The sequence below is a fragment of the Neomonachus schauinslandi genome, chromosome 6 (assembly GCF_002201575.2).
Source record: "Neomonachus schauinslandi chromosome 6, ASM220157v2, whole genome shotgun sequence".
Lineage (NCBI taxonomy): Eukaryota > Metazoa > Chordata > Mammalia > Carnivora > Phocidae > Neomonachus > Neomonachus schauinslandi.
This window is the reverse complement of record NC_058408.1, coordinates 149491668-149510723: the sequence shown is the minus strand read 5'-3', so window position 1 is coordinate 149510723 and position 19056 is coordinate 149491668. Positions and strand designations below refer to the sequence as shown.

At 46.5% G+C, this 19056-nt stretch overlaps 1 protein-coding gene across 1 annotated transcript in view; it reads right to left on the bottom strand.

Moving 5' to 3' along the window:
* DOCK1 (dedicator of cytokinesis 1) overlaps positions 1-19056 on the bottom strand; it is a 428835-nt gene that overhangs the window by 78140 nt on the left and 331639 nt on the right. The window contains exons 31-32 of the mRNA XM_044916230.1: positions 14734-14834; positions 4963-5021 (exon numbers count right to left, since the gene is read on the bottom strand). Coding sequence (XP_044772165.1) covers positions 4963-5021; positions 14734-14834 — 160 coding nt within the window. The remainder of the gene's footprint in view (positions 1-4962; positions 5022-14733; positions 14835-19056) is intronic.

Genomic DNA, 19056 nt, shown 5'->3' with positions numbered 1-19056 from the left:
TATAAACAGATGGACAAAGGACATTTAGAAATTCTAACTTTCCTTAGAGAAGTGATAGGGCCTGCCTTTACACGTTTGCTGACATCCGGGAACTCAAGGAGGATGAACCAGCAACCCCCCTGCGAGGAAATCTGGCTCGGGCTGAAAACAGGCGGCCTTGAACTTGCCGACCACAAAGGCGGACTGCAGGCGAGGTCCCCAAACCCCCACCCCTGCCCTCTCGGAGGGTCCTTGGGAGGGCGATGGAGTCCAGTTCCCCACCTTCAGGAAAAACCATGTTCTGTTTTTATCACCCTGTTTCATTCTTCCCAAGGAATATAGATAGGCCAGGGCGTTTTTCTAGCCACAGTCTCTAGCCACGACACAGACAGCAAGAATCTATTCAAGAACCGAGCAGGGAGGGGTGCAATTAAGTTGCTCCAGTCATGGGGAAACAAATTTAACCCAGGTGCTGTGGGGTAACTAGAAGGAGAAGTGGAAAGATACCTGCCTCCTTGGAGAGGAGAAGAGAGTCACTGGGGAGAGGGGAGAAGGGAGGCCCTCTGTAGCCACTCCAGGCTTCATGGGCCAAGCTAAGCAAAACAAACAGGGCCCTGGAGGCTCAGGGAGGAAATGCCACAGAAGTCTTGCATAGGACCCTCCATAAGGCTGAAGAAAGATGCCTGGACGTCTCGGCACAAAGCGAGCTGACAGTGGAGACCAGGTGCTAGGAGAGAGGCGGGTTCATCAAGGACCCATTCAAGATGGTAACAGTATGCCCAATTATCAGTTCTTTATTCCTTTAAGGAGCTTACCTAACAGAATTACATGGCATAGTGACTAACATTTTAATAGAGAATTCCATGTTATTTTAATTAATAAAATTTTATTGGGGCACCTGGGTGGCTCAGTTGGTTGAGTACCTGCCTTCGGCTCAGGTCATGATCCTGGGGTCCTGGGATCGAGTCCTGCATCCCTGCCCCCTGAGCAGGGAGCCTGTTTGTCCCTCTCTCTCTGACCCTCCCCCCTGCTCATGCTCTCGTTCACTCTCTCTCTCTCAAATAAGTAAATAAAAAAATCTTTAAAGAAATTTTTTTTATTAATTATATTCTTTTTCCTCTTTATTGTTTATTGTCGTAAGAACACTTGAGATCTACCCTCTTAACAAATTTTTAAATGTAGGACACAGTATTGTTAACTTTGGGTGTTCTGTTCTACAGCAGATCTCTAGACTTACCCACCTTGCATAACTGAAAGTTTGTACCCTTTGACCAATACCTCCCCATTCCCTCCTCCCCCCCCCTTCACCCCTACCCCTGGCAACCACCGTTCTACTCTCGGCTTCTAAGAGTATGACTCTTTAGAAACTTCATGTAAGTGGAATGTTTTTGCATTTGGCAAGATTTCCTTTTTATTAAAAAAATAAAGCTGAATAATATTCCATTGAATATACATATACCACATTTTCTTTATCCATCCATCCATCCATCAATGGGCATTTAGGTTGTTTCCATTTCTTGGCTATTATGAATAATGCTGCCATGAACTGGGTGTACAAATACCTCATCAAGATCCTGATTTCAATTCCTTTGGATGTACACCCAGAAGGGAGATGGCTGGATCATATGGGAGTTCTATTTTTAACTTTTTGAGAAACCTCCATGCCGTTTCCCACATTCCCATCGACCCCGTGCAGGTGTTCAAACTTCTGTACACCTGGCTGACACTTATCTTTTACTTTTTTCATAATAGCCATCCTAACAGGTGTGAGGGGACATCTCACTGTGGTTTTGATTTGCACTTCCCTGATCGTCAGTGATGTTGCATATCTTTTCATAAACCTATTGGCCATTTCTTCCTTGGAGAAATGTCAATACAAGTCCTTTGCCCATCTTTTAATTTTTTGCTATTGAGTTGTAGGATTTCCTTACACATTTTGTAAATTAACCTTTTAGCAGATATATGGTTTACAGATGTCTTCTCCCATTCCACGGGGTGTCTTTTATTTTGTTGTTTCCTTTCCTGTGCAGGCGCTTTTTAGTTTGATGGAGTCCTACTTGTCTATGTTTGCTTTTGTTGCCTGTGCTTTTGCTGTAATTTCCAAGAAATCATTGCCAAGACCAACATCAAGAAGCTTTTCAAATCCTATGGTTTCTTTTAGAGTTTTGCAGTTTGGGGGTCTTATGTTTAAGTCTTTAGTTGAGTTGGTTTTGGGGTATGATGTTAGACAAGGGTCCAGTTTCATTCTTTTGCATGTGGGTATCCAGTTTTCACAACATTTATTAAAGTGGTGATCCTTTCCCCATTGCGTGGTCTTGGCTCTCTTGTCTAAGATCAGTTGGCTATATATGTGCAGGTTTACTTCTGGGCTCTCCTGTTCCATTGATCTCTATGTCTGCCTTTATGTCAGTACTAGAGTGTTTTGACTCCTGTAGCTTTGTAATCTGTTTTGAAGTCAGGAAGTATGATGCCTCCACTTTTGTTCCTTGTCAGGACTGCTTTGGTGACTTAGGGTCTTTTGTGGTTCCATGCGAATTTTAGAATCATTTTTTTCAATGTCTGTGAAAAATGCCATTGGAATTTTGATGGAGATAGCACTGAACCTACAGACTGCTTGGGGTAATACGGACATTTTAACACTATCAAGTCTTCTAATCTACAAAGATGAGATGCCTTTATATATATTTGTTTCTTCCTTCATTTCTGTCATAGACTCTTTGTACCTTTCACTATTCAGGTCTTTCACCTCCTTGTTTTAAGTTTACTTTTAAGTATTTTATTCATTTTGATGCTATTGTAAACAGGATTATTTTCTTAATTTCCTTTTCAGATAGTTGTTAGTGTATAGAAATGCAACTGGTTTTTCCACGTTCATTTTGTATCCTGCAAGTTTTCTTAATCTATTATTTCTAACAGCATTTTTGATGAAGTCTTTAGAGTTTTCTATATAAAAGATCATGCCTTCTGCAAACATAATTTCACTTCTTCCTTTGTGGTCTTGTTGGCTTTTATTGCTTTTTCTTGCCTAATTGCTATGGCTGAGACTTCCAGTACTATGCTGAATAGGAGTGAGAGAGTGGGGCCCCTTGTGTTCCAGATCTTACAGGAAAAGCTTTCAGTTCTTCACTCCTGAACATCTTAGCTGTGGGTTTGTCATATGTGGCCTTTATTACATTAAGGTACATTATTTCTATACCTAATTTGTTGAGTTTCTAACATGAAAGGGTATTAAATTTCATCAAATGCTTTTTCTGTATCTATTGATATAATCATATGACTTTTATACTTCAATCTGTTAATGCAGTGTATCACCTTTGTTAACTTCTGTATGTGGAACCATCCTTGTATCCCAGGGATAAATCCCACTTGACCATGGGGTATGATCCAATTGATGCGCTGCTGAATTTAGTTTGCTAGTATTTTCTTGCAGATTTTTACATCTATGTTCATCAGAGACAGTGGCCTATAGTTTTCTTTTCTTGTAGTGCTTTATCTGGCTTTGGTATCATGGTAAAGCTTGCCTCATAAAATGAGTTTGGAAGTGTTCCCTTCTCTTCAATGTTTTGGAAGAGTCTGAGAAGGACTGGCATTAATTCTTTAAATGTTGGGTAGAATTCATCATTGAAGCTATCTGGTCCTGGGCTATTCTTTGTTGGGAAGTTTTAGATTGCTAATTGCTTACCATCTGTCTGTTCAGATTTTCTATATCTTCATAATCCAGTCCTGGTAGGCTGCATGTTTCTAGGAATTTGCCCATTTCTTCAAGGTTGGTTGACATATAATTATTCATAATAGCCTCTTTTGATCCTTTTTATTTCTGTGCTATCAGTTGTAATGGCTCTGCTTACATTTCTGATTTTATTTACCTATGTCTCCTCTGTTCCTAGTTAATCTAGCTAAAGGCTGGTCAATTTTGTTTATCTTTTCAAAAAACCAACTCTAGTTGTGTTGAATTTTTCTATTGTTTTTTTCATTCTCGATTTCATTTATTTCTGTTCTAATCTTTATTATTTTCTTCCCTCATCTGGCTTAAGGCTTTGTGCTTTTTCTAGTTCCTGTGGTGTAAAGTTAGGTTGTTTATATTTACTGATCAAGGCAATATTATAGACCAAATGGACCTAACAGATACATAGAACATTCCACTCAGCAGCAACAGAATAACGTTTTTCTCAAGGGCACACAGAGTGTCCCTCAGATATGTCACATCTTAGGTCATGAAACAATTCTTAACCCATTTAAGGAGATGGAAATCATACCAAGTATCTTTTCCAACGACAATGGAATGAAATCAGAAATCAAACACAGAAGGAAAACTGGGAAATTCACAAATAGAGGAAATTATAAAGCCTGCTCCTCAACAGTCAATGGGTCAAAGACATCAAATGGGAAATCAGAAAATATATTGAGTCAAATGAAAATGAAAACAAAATAACTACCAAAATGTTTGAGATGCAGCAAAAGCAGCAGTAAGAGGGACGTTGGCAGCGGCAAACACCTATGTGAACTTCTCATCTTAACACATGAAGCCCCTAGGGTGTTTTCAGCGTGTAAGCATGTTCTACTACCACCACCCAATTGGCAGTGTACCTAGATACAGGGCCCAGTTTTGAGTAGGCAAAAAACCTCCTTTGAGGGTAGAATGTGTTCAGCTGAAGACAATAAGCAGTGAGCCTTCTGACAGTGGGATGAACTACCTGGTCTGACGCCTGAGAAACTGGGGGAATGTCAGTGATGCCCGGAAGCAAAGAAACGTCAAGGCAGAGCTGTGTTCACCTGACATAAGGGGGCACTCTACTGATTTTTCTATTTGCCCCACCGATGGGATTTTCTTCCTACCTCTTACTTGCAGAAAACAACTCTTGCAAAGGTAGCAATCGCTCTCTGAGGAAGAGAAGCAATTCAGGTTTTCAAGACGCTCCGGCACCACTGACAGCCAAGGCCAGTGACAGTCACCACGATTCCCCGGAAATCCCAGCTACTCACCAAGGTTGTACCACATGTCTCTGATTTCGAAGCCAATCTGCCTCCTCATATCTCCATACCTGAGAACCGAGGACAGGGGAAATGCTGAGTCACTCTTTTGAGCATTTGGAAATCAGACTTAGATTATTTTTAAGTGCAATGAAAGTCTCCCAGCACGGAGACAAACAAAGAGAGTATCAAAGCTTCTCTTGCCACCAAAGAGAACTGAAGGAGGAAGAATCCAGCAGAGGGAACCTCACCTACCCATCACCCCATCACCCCAGATTATGTAACACTCTTCCCACCACCCCCCACCCCGTGGGAACATGAGCGAGGTGGTAGAAAGTAAGGGCAGTATTTTCCTTCTTCAGTCTCTAATGGCAAGAGAAGGAGGACCTGGCTCCCTGGCCTGAGGGGGAGCTCGTTTTCAGAGCATGCTCTTAGCATCCAGCTCTGCAGACACCAAATGACATCCTCCAACCCTGCTCACAAAAGCAGCTTTCACATGTTAAAATTAAGCCCTGGAGTGGACAATCAGAGCTGGGAAGGCCTCTTTCAAATATCTCCCATCCTTCTTTAGTATTTTCAATGTAAGGAAGAGCTCTGCACCAAAGGATGTCAACAAACATTCCCCTGTTCTTGTTTATCAGGGAAAATAAATGTTAATTTTCCTCCCACAGGGTCAGCAGAGGAGGTGTGTGTTTCATGAGTAAACAGAATTTGATGCTTCAGAAGATAAACGTTTATTAGTTTGTGAGCAATTTAACTTTTTCCTTCATTGCCTAAGGAAAAAACTGATTATATTAAAAATAATAATTTGCACAATTATCGTACAGGATTACAGTTTAGCAGCTGGGTCATCAAGCTGCTCTGTTCGTCCTCACGTCAGCTGATGTGGAAAGGGAAGCTGTTTACAGATGACCTGGTTGTGGCTCTCAAGGCAAAGAGCCTCCTGGTAAACCAACAACCATAGCTGGCTGCCACCTTATAAAAGTCTCCAGGGCCCTAAGCACCCGTCTGTCACTTTCAGCAGGAGAGGGCTGCAGACCAACATGCTCTCCACCAGGGAAACTGGCCTGGCAACCCTGTCACAGAGGTCACCCCGGGGCCGCTGCACCTGCATGGACCCACGGCCCCGTGTACAGACAGAGAAACTGACCTGGGAGCGTCAGCCCCTTCCTGTGAGGACAAGCTTGTCCTCGGGGATAAACGAGTTACCTTCCAGCCCAGCCTGACAACCAGGTGAGTGCTGATGTGGGTCAACTGGGTGAGTGAGAGAGGGGGGATCTCGGCCAGGGAATGCACCCATCACCAGTGCCACAGTGAGGAGAGGCCTGTCCACTGTCAGCAAAGCTACTGGACCAAGCCCGCGGGTGAGAGGAGAGCACCCTCCAATGTCTAAGTGGCACCCCACATCGCCCACGGTCCGTATCATCAAAGCCCTCTTTAGTTGTGCACCCTTCCTGGGCTTGTTGATCCAGTTTCCCAATTCCCATTTTGCTCCCGCACAAATGACAGAGGGTCTCCAGCAGCCCAGACGGGGAGAGGATACGGCAGGCCTCCTCCCGGCATCCACCGGGGAAAAGCACCACGGAGCACACAGCCACGCTCACACCTAGTGCTGGTGCTCGCTGCGCAGGTGGATGAGTCGTCTCTCGGGAGAGTGGGTGTCTGGTGAGCCAGGGAACTCTGTATCACAGGCAGGACCCCCCAGGGCCTGCCAGTACATGTTCAGATCTCGGCACACAGAGCCGGCCAGAGCCCCCCCACGGAGCTGGGGCAAACTGGTCAGAGCCGTTGGCCTGCCACTGACTGACTAACTCAAGTTTTAAATACTCTTCCAATAGCCAAGCCATTCCTTCTCATCCTGGAAGAATCTCTCTCACAAAAGAAAAATGGCTAAAATGCTAGGCGGTTTGGGTCATGCCGGAGTGACCCAATGTCTGCTGACCTGCAGTGATTTGCCATTTCTCCAGAGCTGGGGTTGACACCTGGACGCCAGGAGGCCCACGTGGACAGGGAGCCTCCACCACTCCTGCCTCTCCCTGGACGTCCCCTTTCCTTACGGTGCTGACAGAGGGTGAGATGCTCATGGGTGTCGGATTCGCGTTTTCTAGTTACGCTATCCTGTCCCAGATGTGGAAAATGACATGCCCTCACACTATTTTGAGGACAGGGGTATCAGCAAAGATCCGAGAGCACATCCCTCACTAGAGTCAGGCCTGTTGTAGCAAGGGGCTAAAAATGCCATTTTCATACCCAAATAAGACAAAGGTGCTTAGGGCCAGAACAAAGGTAACAACAAGGGGAGCAACGAGCTAGAAGGTGAGGGGCAAGACTGACTCTCTGGCAGCGAGACTGATCTTTAGTTTTAATAAGACAGCAGCTCTGCTCAATCTTTACATGTCTCAGCGTAATCCCCCAATAAGGTTACAGCTATCACCAGAACTCAAGAGGGATTCCCAAACTGTTCATACCTTCTTGCTGGGGAGGAGAGGGCAGCAGTGATGGAGAGTGTTGGGGCTCATGCTCGTTACCTGGTCACAGGCTCCCAGGGCTGGTGGCAGCCTTACAGAGCAGAGCTAAGTTCAACTCTCACAACTTACACTTGAGGGAACAGAACCGGTCCTAGAGGGAGAAGCCAAAGGACTCGGCCAAGTCACAGGCAAGGAGAGAAGAAAGAGAACCCAAGTCTTCAGACCCCAAGGCCCATGCCCTGCCCCAAGGCACACGCCTCAGGGCCTGGCAAGTCCGGATCTCCCCAACGGCACAGCGCCATGTCACATCTCTCAAAGGGCACTGGTCTCATCTGACTCTGGCAACAAGACCACCGGGTGAGCAGAGAGAAGCTGTCGTGGCCCTCTCTCCACTGAGGATGCAGAGAGTCCCGGTGGTGAACCGCCGTGCCTGACCCCACAAAGCTATAGCAGCAGGGAGCTGGAGTCACCTGGCGTTTCCAATCACACCCCGCCCACCGTGCCCACACACAAGTCAGAGAGCACCTGCAAAATAGGGGCCAAGGGGGCCTCAAGGAGGCAAGCTTCCCATAGCCCAAGTGAATACAGGATCCCACATCCAGGTCTGTAACTCTGAGCTAAAATAGCATGAATCTGGTCTCCAGGGCCTTATCTCAGCACCTGGTTTCGTGAATCTTCACCCAAGAAGCAGAAAACCCATGTCCACCAGAGATAACCCAGGCTTGGGGATAAGGCTTGACCTAAGCCCAAATCTAAGCACTCTGGGCAAGTCACCTGGCCACTCTGACCCTCAGTCTCCTCATATGTAGTACTGGGATAATGATGTATGATGTTCATCTCCCAGGAGTTTTTGAAAATGAGAAAGATGATGTCCTTGTATGTCCTAGTGAGCACTCGAGCCAGGATAGGGGCTTCCTTTAAAGCTCACACTAGGCCTCATCACAGCAACCCATGGTTACAATGGTCATTTACATTGATTCATTCAGGGAACATTACTCACTGATTCGTTAATTACTGAATACTCACTAGAGGCCAGGCTCAGAGCTAATATGGAAATATTAATATAACATGGAGAACAAAGTCCACAGACCTTGGGGGGCTATTAGCATGGTAGCAGAGATGGGACATTAAACAAATAATCACACTAGATCAACACACATATGTACATACAACAGTTCTATGAAGGCTGTGATCATGGCCCTTTAGGAAAAACAGAGGAGTGAGAGTTGAACAGTGGGCCTAGGCTGGCCATGGCAATTCTCTGGGACAATAATTTACCCTCAGATTTGAAGAAGGAAAGACGTAATCCAGGCAGAAGGGAAGGAAGAGCATTCCAGGCAGATGGACCAGCAGGTGCAAAGGCCCCGAGGCAGGGAGTGGGTAGGTAAGGATATGGACCAAAAGAGGACGTGTGGCAGGAGGAGAGAGAGCCTGCTCCTTCCTCTTAAGAGACCAAGGGGGATACAGTGTGAACAAAGGCCACAGAGGCAGCTTTTTAAAGTTTAAGTTTCAAAATGCTTTTGAAATAAGAAATACATTTTACTTTACTAACCAGCACACATATAAATATCTGTGTACAACTGTTTTATGAAATAACACTTAACCTCACTACCTTCAGTAAATTCTGATGCTTTCTTATATTCTATTTCACTGAAAAAAAAAAAAAAGTATGTTGGGCATGACTCTTGTGGGTTGAATTGTGTCCTCCACAATAACATGTTCAAGTCCTAAGCCCGGGACCCGTGAAGGTGACCCTATCTGGAAATAGGGTCTTTGCAGGTGTCACCAGGTTAAGATGATGTCATACTGGATTGCAGAGGTTGGAGGGGAGTTGAGTCCAAGGACTGGTGTCCTTACAAGGGGAGGAAGATTTGGAGACATGGGAAAGAAGGCCCTATGAGGCCACAAGGAAGAGCGTGGAGGGATGCAGCCAGAAACCAGGAGCGCCAAGGCCTGCGAACAACCACCAGCCAAGGGAGGTACAGAACAGTTCTCCCTTTGAGCCTGCAGAAGGAACCACCTCTGCCCACACTTTGATTTGGATTCCTGGCCCCCTGAACTGTAGTTTTTAGACACCCAGGGTGTGTTAACTGTGAGGGCAGATGATTGTAGGGAACAAATACAAACACCCATTAAACTGCCATCGTGACCCAAGGAAGGGTTGAGATGCAGAGCTGAAACACGCCATCTGAAGGAGGGAGGATGGAACGAGAAGACCCAAGACCAAGGCGTGAGGAGCGCCCCCACTGAAAGGTCTGATGGAGGATTATGAGCCTGACAAGGGAACAGAGAGGCCAAAAAGGAGGAGGAAAATCTCCATGGGGTTCTGGGAACAGAGGAAAGAGGGAGACCTTGTGGGGAGTGGGTGGAGGCTGAGGGATGTAGACAGATGCAGAGGTCACTGGAGGGACTTGATGCGTGAAGTGAGACACGTTTGGTTTAATGGCAAGTCCCTGGGGGAGGTGAGAGGAGGTGGGACCCCATCTGTGATCCTGGGAATAAAGTTTATTACACACAGGGCTTGGATGTGCCATGGTGTCCTGCGCTGCCTGAGGTTTACCACGTTGGACGGGGCACAGAGTCGCTCAGGCACACGGGACACTTACCTTTGCCAACAGCGACTTGCCGTGGGTCACCGTTTGCTAAATCTGTCTCCCTGGGACCCCTGCTAATTCTGGGTTTGGACTGAACTTACTTTGAATAATTGGAGTCTCTTAAACAATGTGCATAAACATGAGCTCTACTTTTTCTAAACTACTTCTTGTTATAATCTGGGGTCCACAATCCCAGCTTCGGATCATCCCACACTGCAAAGCAGGGCTTGTGGCAGCTTTATTTCTTTCAGTTTCCCTAAAAGCAATGTCTTTAGTTTGACTTAATGCACAAACACCTCAGAACCCTGCACACGGAAAGATGGAGATCTCTGTTTATGTGGAATTTCGACCTGGTTGTGAAACCTGTCCTCTCAGAAGGTGTGAATTCTACACGAAAAAATACATATAAATAAGTAAATAAAGATGAGAAATAGCATGGAGACCAACTGAGGAGAGGGTCTGCATGGAGGGTGGTCTCTGCACATAGGTTCAAATGCACTAACCTGGGGTTGGCACTTAAACTTGATTCTTGGGCTGAAAATTTTAAGTGAGCCTTTTATGCTTGGATATGCTGGATGCCCAGTGCCTGAAACCCCCTTTCTCTTCCAGGACTAAGTCTGGTCCTGAACACAGAAGCCTGTTTGCAGTCATGGGTCACATTGTCCCAACTAGGACACACATGTCCTGCATACTAACATGGTCAAGCTGGCTGCTAATGAAAAGCCAACTTTTTTATATCTGACTCATATTTCCTAAGTCCCCGTAATGTCAAAGGCTGGGGGTGGGGGTGGGGGGATGGGGCGGGGAGAAGTGATGGTCAGTTTTCAAACGCCAGCGACACCTCTGTCCTTTGCTGGGAGTCCTAGCACCAAGGATGTCTGAAGCCTGAGTCAGATATATTTTCTTATTATAGACTTTGATTCCTGGTGGTTATTTATTTTGTGGTTCATTGGAAAATCTTACACTCAATTTGGGTTTGACATAATCAGTTCTCTGCATGGTATGGCCCATTATGTTACTCCCATGCATGTTGGGCAAAGTCTCTGGGATGAATATCCTAATTATCTCCCCAACCCAGGTCATCAGGAGGACGGGGAGCGTCACAAGAGGGAATGAACAGGCAGATCTTCTGACACTGGGATTTTCTCATTGTCTGGGGCCACCGTGCTGTCAGCCAGGCAGACAGGTGTTGCTGCAGGCTTGGCAGAGAGGAAGAGAAGGGTAGGCAGGGGTGTGAAGGGTGTGGGGGGAGGGGGATTCCTCAGTGAAGCCCTCAAGCAGATGCATTTGGTTGGCTTCAGGAACCCTAGAGCAGTAGACTGGCCCAAAGGGAGGCAGCCAGAGGTTCCGCAATGGGTGTGGCATGGCTCTGCTTTCAGAGCCTGCAGGCTTTCTATCTAGAAAAAGACAACCAAGTGAATTATCCTCCACTGTGCTCTGCGTCAGCACCCAGCCCTTTGCTGAGACCCATGGGGTCAATTCCCAGATCACTGGGCCTCCCGCTCTGCCCATGCCAAGCCCTCAGGGTCTAGCCACTCACTCACGCTTCAACAATCCAGAGAATCTCTCTGCTCAAGGAGCAGGCCATGTCCTCTGGGACTTGATGTCCCCTTTGGGGACTGGTGGTCTGTTGACCATGGCTCAGTCAACCAACCTGGTAACCTCCCTGCTCCTTCCCCACCCACCCTGGAAGCCCCTCCCACCAGAGGCCTTGGGGCTCCCCGCGTTCACTCCCGAACGTCCATCTGCAGTCTGCCAAGGTGCCCGGTGAGCACTGATACCTCAGGCGATCGCTGTTACTGTCGCACACCTACCTGCCTGAGACCGTGAACTTCTCACCTCTGCATCCCAAGCACCAAGACCCTGAGCACAGAGCAGGCACTCAGGTCCTTTTCACTAGCACCATTTTAAGCAAATTAAAACCTTTCTAGGCACTGGGAAAATTTAAGCATTTGGGCAGGATGACCTGAAGTATGTCTTATGTAGATTTTGGTATTTAGAAATAAAACAGCAAATAAAAAGTGTTTAAGGTAGAGACAGAGGCATGACGAATACAAGCACATCTTGTTGTATCGTATTGTTGAACCTGCCACGCATCTTAGCCACACGGCCTCCCGGGCCACAAGCGCTGGTCTTAGACACGGAGAACACTTCTCCCTGGTGGCCTGTCACAGCCACACACTGAGCCTAGGTCCCTGGGAGAGGGCCCCTCAGGCTGCACAGGAGCTGAGGCCGTCCTGCCAGAGTCCTGCAAAGACAACTTCTAAAACACTTAGGAGGTTTTTTTTTTTCCCTTGGGGAATCCATGAGAAAATTTCAAAGGGAAAATCTGGAGCCTCTTATTGCCACGGATATGAGGAAGAGAAGACCCAGAGCTCAATTTAGAAGCCCTGCGGCTCTGGCAGGGGAGACACCAGCTGGCCGTGTTACATTTTCCTTGGCTTTGAAGCCTCTGAAAGCACAAGGCTATGTGGGAAGCAAATGTTTTCTTTGGCGGTCAAGGCCCTCTGTGGTTAATGCATGTATCGACGTGGCTTTAGCTTAGACTGTTAACATTCACGTGACAAAAGAAGGCCCAGTGCAGAGCCACCCGGCCCTGGCCTGGAAAAATGCTCAGAATCAATGGTTTTACTCTAAAAACCTCACAGGAGATGCCAGCTCTTTTAAGACAGATTTCTGGTTTAAATTCTCTTGTCCTGCAGGCATCTTGAAGGGTTGGCCGTGCTGTGTGCTTGGCAGAGAACGGGCTGTTCTGTCGGCTGGAGCTGGGTCTGGATTCCCCCGCAGTGACCCCCGCGCACACGTAGGTTATTGAATCCACCTGCTATGGCCCAGCTGTCCTTCCACAGGACTGGATAACAAGGCGTCCCAGGCATCCGGGGCTGGCTGTGAGAAAGTTGTACGGTGCTCAGAGTGTGCCAGTTATTTCTGCTTCTACTATGGAAATTTCCACCATGAGCGCATTGAAACAAGAAGGACAGCAACCACCACCAGTCACCACCCCTCACTTCATGTGAGCCCTGAGAAGATGTAAATTTGGCAAAGCGGAAGCTTCCCTATGGAGCCAGTCCCCAGAAGGTGCCACCTGGCATCTGTCTCTTGAGCCGGGGCTGGCAGTCAGACCTCAGTGGGCTGTGCGAAGGCCGGCTCTGCCTTCCCAGCAGTCACCGGCGGGCGCCCGCTTGGCCGGAGCCTTCTGGTGCATTCCCCTTTTCTGAACAATGGACAGTTGTCTGCATCCACGGCCAACCCACTGGAGCCACCCAATGGAGGAAGCGTGAAGGAATATGACCAGGTGGAGGCTGACCTTCAGGTAGACAGGACAATGGAAGGACTTAAGGTTTTAAGAGCAGCGTGGGTGAACATCTCGGGTTCTGAACTGCCTGGGTTAGAATGACCGGGTGTGTGGCACTGGTCATGTGACTTGTTTAGAACATGTTTCACCTTCCTCTTCTGGAAAGTAAGGGTGAGAAGGAGACCCAATGAACAGTTTCTGTTTTGGTTTTAATGACCATGTATGAAAAATGCACTCGGAGTGCTTGGAAAGTCACTGGCATACCTGTTCGATAAATATTTGCTGACACAATTCTTACTCTGCGGGGATGACGTGCTTTGATGTGGCAAGTGAGAGACGCGCTCACAAAACACGAGGGGCGCTGAGCAGTGCTTCTGTCACCTTCTGAGACTCCCTCTGGAGTCGCTAACGTCAGGGAGGGGCAAAGCCTTGGAAAAGTCAACGTAAGGCAGAGGAATTATGAAATGACACACAGGGACCGGGGACACAGAGATGTGGGAGCAATAAGAGAACTCTTCTCTAAAGTCTTTATAGGGGCGCCTGGGTGGCTCAGTCGTTAAGCGTCTGCCTTCGGCTCAGGTCACGATCCCAGGGTCCTGGGGTCGAGCCCCGCATCGGGCTCCTTGCTCGGCAGGAAGCCTGCTTCTCCCTCTCCCACTCCCCCCGCTTGTGTTCCCTCTCTCACTGTGTCTCTCTCTGTCAGATAAATAAATAAAATCTTTAAAGCCTTTATAAAAGGGGCGCTCAGAGAAGAGAGAAGTCAGGGAAACCGAGGCAGAAAGAGAGGCGGCAAGACCCTCCGGGGCACCTAAAGTGTGGAAAGAAAGCATGCAAGCGTTCTTTTCTTTGTCCTGGGCCAGGAGCCATGCAGGACACAGAGCTGAAGGACCCAGGCAGGGACGCAGGGCTTCCGAGAGGTTTGTTAGGATCATCCAAGGACTAGTCCAGCCTTTCGGATCTCCCACATAGAGCACGACATGGGTGGCCTCTCACAAAGGAGGAAACCCCAGGCAGCTCTCACTCTGAAGGAGTTCTTCAACAATCCCAACTGTGCCAACAGCTTGCACGAGATGCTTCCTTTCTCGAAGGAGCACTGCACAAGCAGACGATAAAGAAAAGCACATGTGGAAAGACATCAGAATGGTGCAGGGCAGAGGCAATTATCCTCCTGAAACTCCCATTCTGGGTGGTGCTAATGGTGAACTACACAGACTCGGAACTCACTAGAATGAACCCTGCAGTTTTAGATCCTGATTCATGGGTTAGAAAAGGCAACACCAGATTCGGGATTTGAAACCAACCTTTCATGACACCATGATTATTACATCTCAATTTGCATACCAAGTTGGCTTAGAGACTACGCAGAAATGATGCTAATAGAATTGCAGGCTCCTGCCCGTGATTTCGGGACTGGATGCAGACTTACTTGTTAAGGATTTTGCCTCTCTTCGCGCTTGAGAAATTCTCCAGTTGCAAGGACTCCTGAGTGAGGAAAGCGACAGCCAGGTGAAAGTAGTTGTTCCAAAGCTGAAAACCAAAAAAGGGGAGATGCTGAGGTGCTGAACAGCTTAATAGTGGGTCTCAAAACGCTCTGAGGCATTCCTCATTTGCCCTGCACACACTTCTGAAATGTTTAGAAATCCACACTCACTCCATGCAGGTGGCTGGCCAGCCAGCCACGGTGTGGTTCAGGGCTGGGGTGGGCGCCAAGGTCACAGTGCACATGCTCAAATTCTACCTCTGCCACTTCCTCGGGCAACTAATCTAACCTCCTGGTGCCTCGGTTTCCTGAGAGGTAAAGGGGGAGTCTTACAGTGCCTGTCTCCTGGGGCTGTCAGAGGATCACAGGAGTGAATAGGGGCAGAGGCTTCTGGGGGTTGCCGAGCATGCGGAAAGGACACAAGAATGTTGGCTCTTGTTACTAGTGCATCATGGAGCCCCTTCTTTACTAGTACATAATTTCTGTAATTTATGACTTTTTCAGATACCAAAAATGTACATAAACACTAGGTAACTAAGGAAAAGAGTTGTAAAAACATCAAACATTTTATATTTCAAAGACTTATAGACGATATGTGCTTAACAGACAATTTACTATGAAATGACTTTGTTATAAAGCTCTGCACCGTGGAAGCTCTGTCTCCTTAAACACGGTAACCCAGACGCGCTGCTATAAAAATGTCATTATGGAGGTGCCTGGGTAGCTCAGTGGGTTGAGCGTCCGACTCTTGGTCAGGGCTCAGGTTGTGATCTCAGCGTCCCGAGATCGAGCCCTGCGTCGGGCTCCATGCTCACGGGGAGTCTGCTTAAGATTCTCTCCCTCTCCCTCTGCCCCTCCCCCTAAAATAAATAAATAATTAATTAATTAAAAACATCATATGCATAGATTCCTAAAGTCACAGAACTAATACCCCTGGTTATGTCAGTGTTTATGACCAGGTCGAGAACATCAAGATGCAGGAAGAATTCTTGGATCACCAATGGGAATGATTTGGACATACTCCTGGCCTTTACGCATAACTCCTACACCCACCATGTTTGTGTGCCAGAGGACGGTCTGGGGGGCTTCCACCTGCTCCTGGAGGGAAAGAGCCTGGACAGAGTTCCCATCATACATCCAAGCTCAAAAGGCCTTCCACAGTCTTTAGAAGAAATCTGGGGGTGTTGGTTTTCTCCTTTACAGGAATACTATTTATTATATCAAATGAGATAGCTGCAAAAGACTATGTAAAAATAAGGTGTTAACAGTAGCGACTTTATTTTTAGTCACCCGTGAAGTAAGTGGGAATTTTAGAGCAGAGTTGTAAGAGTGTGTGCTCTTCCATTTACCTAACACTTTTCATGAACTGGGCACTTTCTTTAGTAACACAGCAGCTCATTTGATCGCTGCAGGATTACCCAGGTAAGCGCTGTGCCCCTGATGCTCAGATGCGGTGCAGAGACTCGCCCAAAGCCATGGGTTATGTGTGAAGCGGATGGACGGTCTCAAGTCGGGTGTCCTGGGATTGAGCCCATGTTGGGCTCCCTGCTCAGCGGGGAGTCTGCTTCTCTCTCTCTCTCTCCCTCCCTCTGCCCTTCCCCTGCTCATGCTCACTCTCTCTTCTTAAATAAAATGTTTAAAAAAAAGTCTTAAAAAAAAAATCACATAAAAATATAAGCCAAAAAATAGTACTCAATGCATGATTTGAGGCATGCCAAGTAACCCCACCTGTCTGGTGCTGAGCCATGACAGCTATACTGGGATGTCTGAACTTGAACGGGGTCTGAGGACTAGATGGTAGCACTACTGTAAGCTTGGTTTGGGTAGCTTTACTGTAGTTATGCAGGAGAAAGTTCCTGTTTGTAGGAAATACACACTACAAAACTGGGGGAATGGGGGGGTGGGGTTAGGTAAAGACTCCTTTGTGCTGTATTGCCAGGCCTGGGAGGCAGCCTGGGCCGGAGCACAAGGACGCAGAAGGGGAAGTGGCAGGCAGCCCTCAGGGTTGATGAGTTCAGGGAGAAGGAGGCGTCAGTAGACAGAACTGTGCGGTGAAGAACAGGACGTAAGAACATAAAAATGTGACTGGTCGGAGCAGCCCTGGAGCTCACACTGAAGGCTGTCTTCGCCATGTGGCACCCAAGCCAGCCACCGAGGCTGGGAGGGTGGGGGCGTTTCAGGGTGGAACAGCAATCCCTACGCACTTCACACTTGCCAAGGGCCAAGGTGCTATGTTGGCCCAAAGAGCACATGGCTGCTGAGGTGTGTGGGCATGAGGGAAGCAGCCTCGGGACCTTCCTCATGAAACCGTGAACAAGAGCAGTGATACGGGACATGCTGGGAAAAAGGAGCCCCACACTCGCAGCAGCTACTCTTCACATCCATGACAACCTACCCAGCGGGTACTGGGTGAGGCTCAGATGGATAAAATGGAAAACTCTAATGAAGGACACAAAAAGAAGACCTAAATATTCCGGTATGGGATGGGAAAAAAAGAAATACTGCAAAGTATCCCCCCCAATTCCGTAACATATCCCCTACATTTATTTATAAACTTAATGGATTCCCAATTAAAATAAATGCAGCATTTTTAAAAAGTAAGGTTAACAAGCTGATCTTGCATTTCATATGGAAAAAGAAATACAAAGGGGCGCCTGCGTGGCTCAGTGTGGTTAAGCATCTGCCTTCAGCTCAGGTCATGATCTCAGGGTCCTGGGATGGAGCCCCGTGTCAGGCTCCCTGCTCAGTGGGGAGCCTGTTTCTCCCTCTCCCTCTGCCTGCCACTCCTCCTGCTTGTGCTCTCTCTCCGTCAAATAAGCAAATAAAATCTTTTTTTTTAAATTTTATTATGTTATGTTAGTCACCATACAATACATCATTAGTTTTTGATGTAGTGATCCATAAACAAATAAAATCTTAAAAAATTTAAAAAATTAAAAAAAGGAAAGGAAATACAAAAGAAGAGCCAAGATAATTTTGCAGTGACACACTATAAGAAGTTCTGGCTCTGCTAGCAGGGTATAAAACCAGAAGGTCATAACACAGGAAGTAGAATGGATACACACACTGATACATTTGCAATTATGTTTTCTATGGTGGCATTTTAAATCATGGGGAAAGACGAATCTATTCATGAAATGATATGGGAAAAAGTTAAGTTTAAACTCTTAGCCCTAACACTAAATAGAAAAATCCCAGATAGAGTAATCATCAGGAAGTTAAAAAAAAAAAAAAAAGGCAGAATTATAAAGGTATTAGCACATACTAACTATGCAAAAAAAAAAAAAAAAAATAGCTACATTTATAACACTGAGGCAAAGAAGGATTTGCCAAGCAAACCATAAAACCCAAGAGGCATAGAAGAAATGACAGATTTGACTGCAGAAAAATTAAAAATTTCTGTGTGATAAGCCTAAACCCATGAATAGGCTATATTATGAATTTCAACTTAGAGAAAAGTATGACAAATAGCCCAATAGAAAAATGAGTACAGGAAATGATCAGATGGTTCACAGTAGAAATCACACAGCCAGTAAGTATTCTCAGCCTAAGTAGCAATCAGAGAAATTCCAACAAAAATAAGAGACAACAACTTCAAAGAAATTGGTCCTAGAGATGGTTTTAGACAGTGGCTGCTCTCAAAGAAGGTTGGTGGGATTGCAAAACGCTACAGGAGGATAATTTATCACTGCCCATTCACGTGCACTTTCTTACTACTCGGCCTGGCGGTTACGCTTCCAGGAGCCTGTCTACAGTAATGCAGCACCGAGATGCATTGCTTGTAACACGGACAGACTGGAACAGCCTGGAGGTCCTCCTCAGTGCAGGAGGGCCTGCACGAATGTTGGTACATGTCTATTGCTAAATGTGATGGAATAGAAAAAAAAAATACAGGATATAATCCAATTTGTGTTAAAAGCCAAAAGAAAGCATGCACAGGTCTGGATAAACTTGCCTAAGCAGGCATCAGGCAGAGCCCACAATTAGTTCAAAGTCACTCCACAGAGGGGAAAAGGGTGAGGAGGGGTCTTTCATATTTCGCCTGATGTGTTGATTTACAGGGCATGAATATTTTACAGTGAGAATATATCTGTGTTTTAGGATGTGGGAAAACAAGCATTAAGCAGAGAAAATGATAAAATCTTAAAAACTGTAAAAAATAGTAACACTTCGAGATCTACAGTTCCTGATATATTAATATATACTTATATTCCATAGTGCAGATAAAACAGACATTTACCATTTAAAAATTATAAAAGAAATACAGCA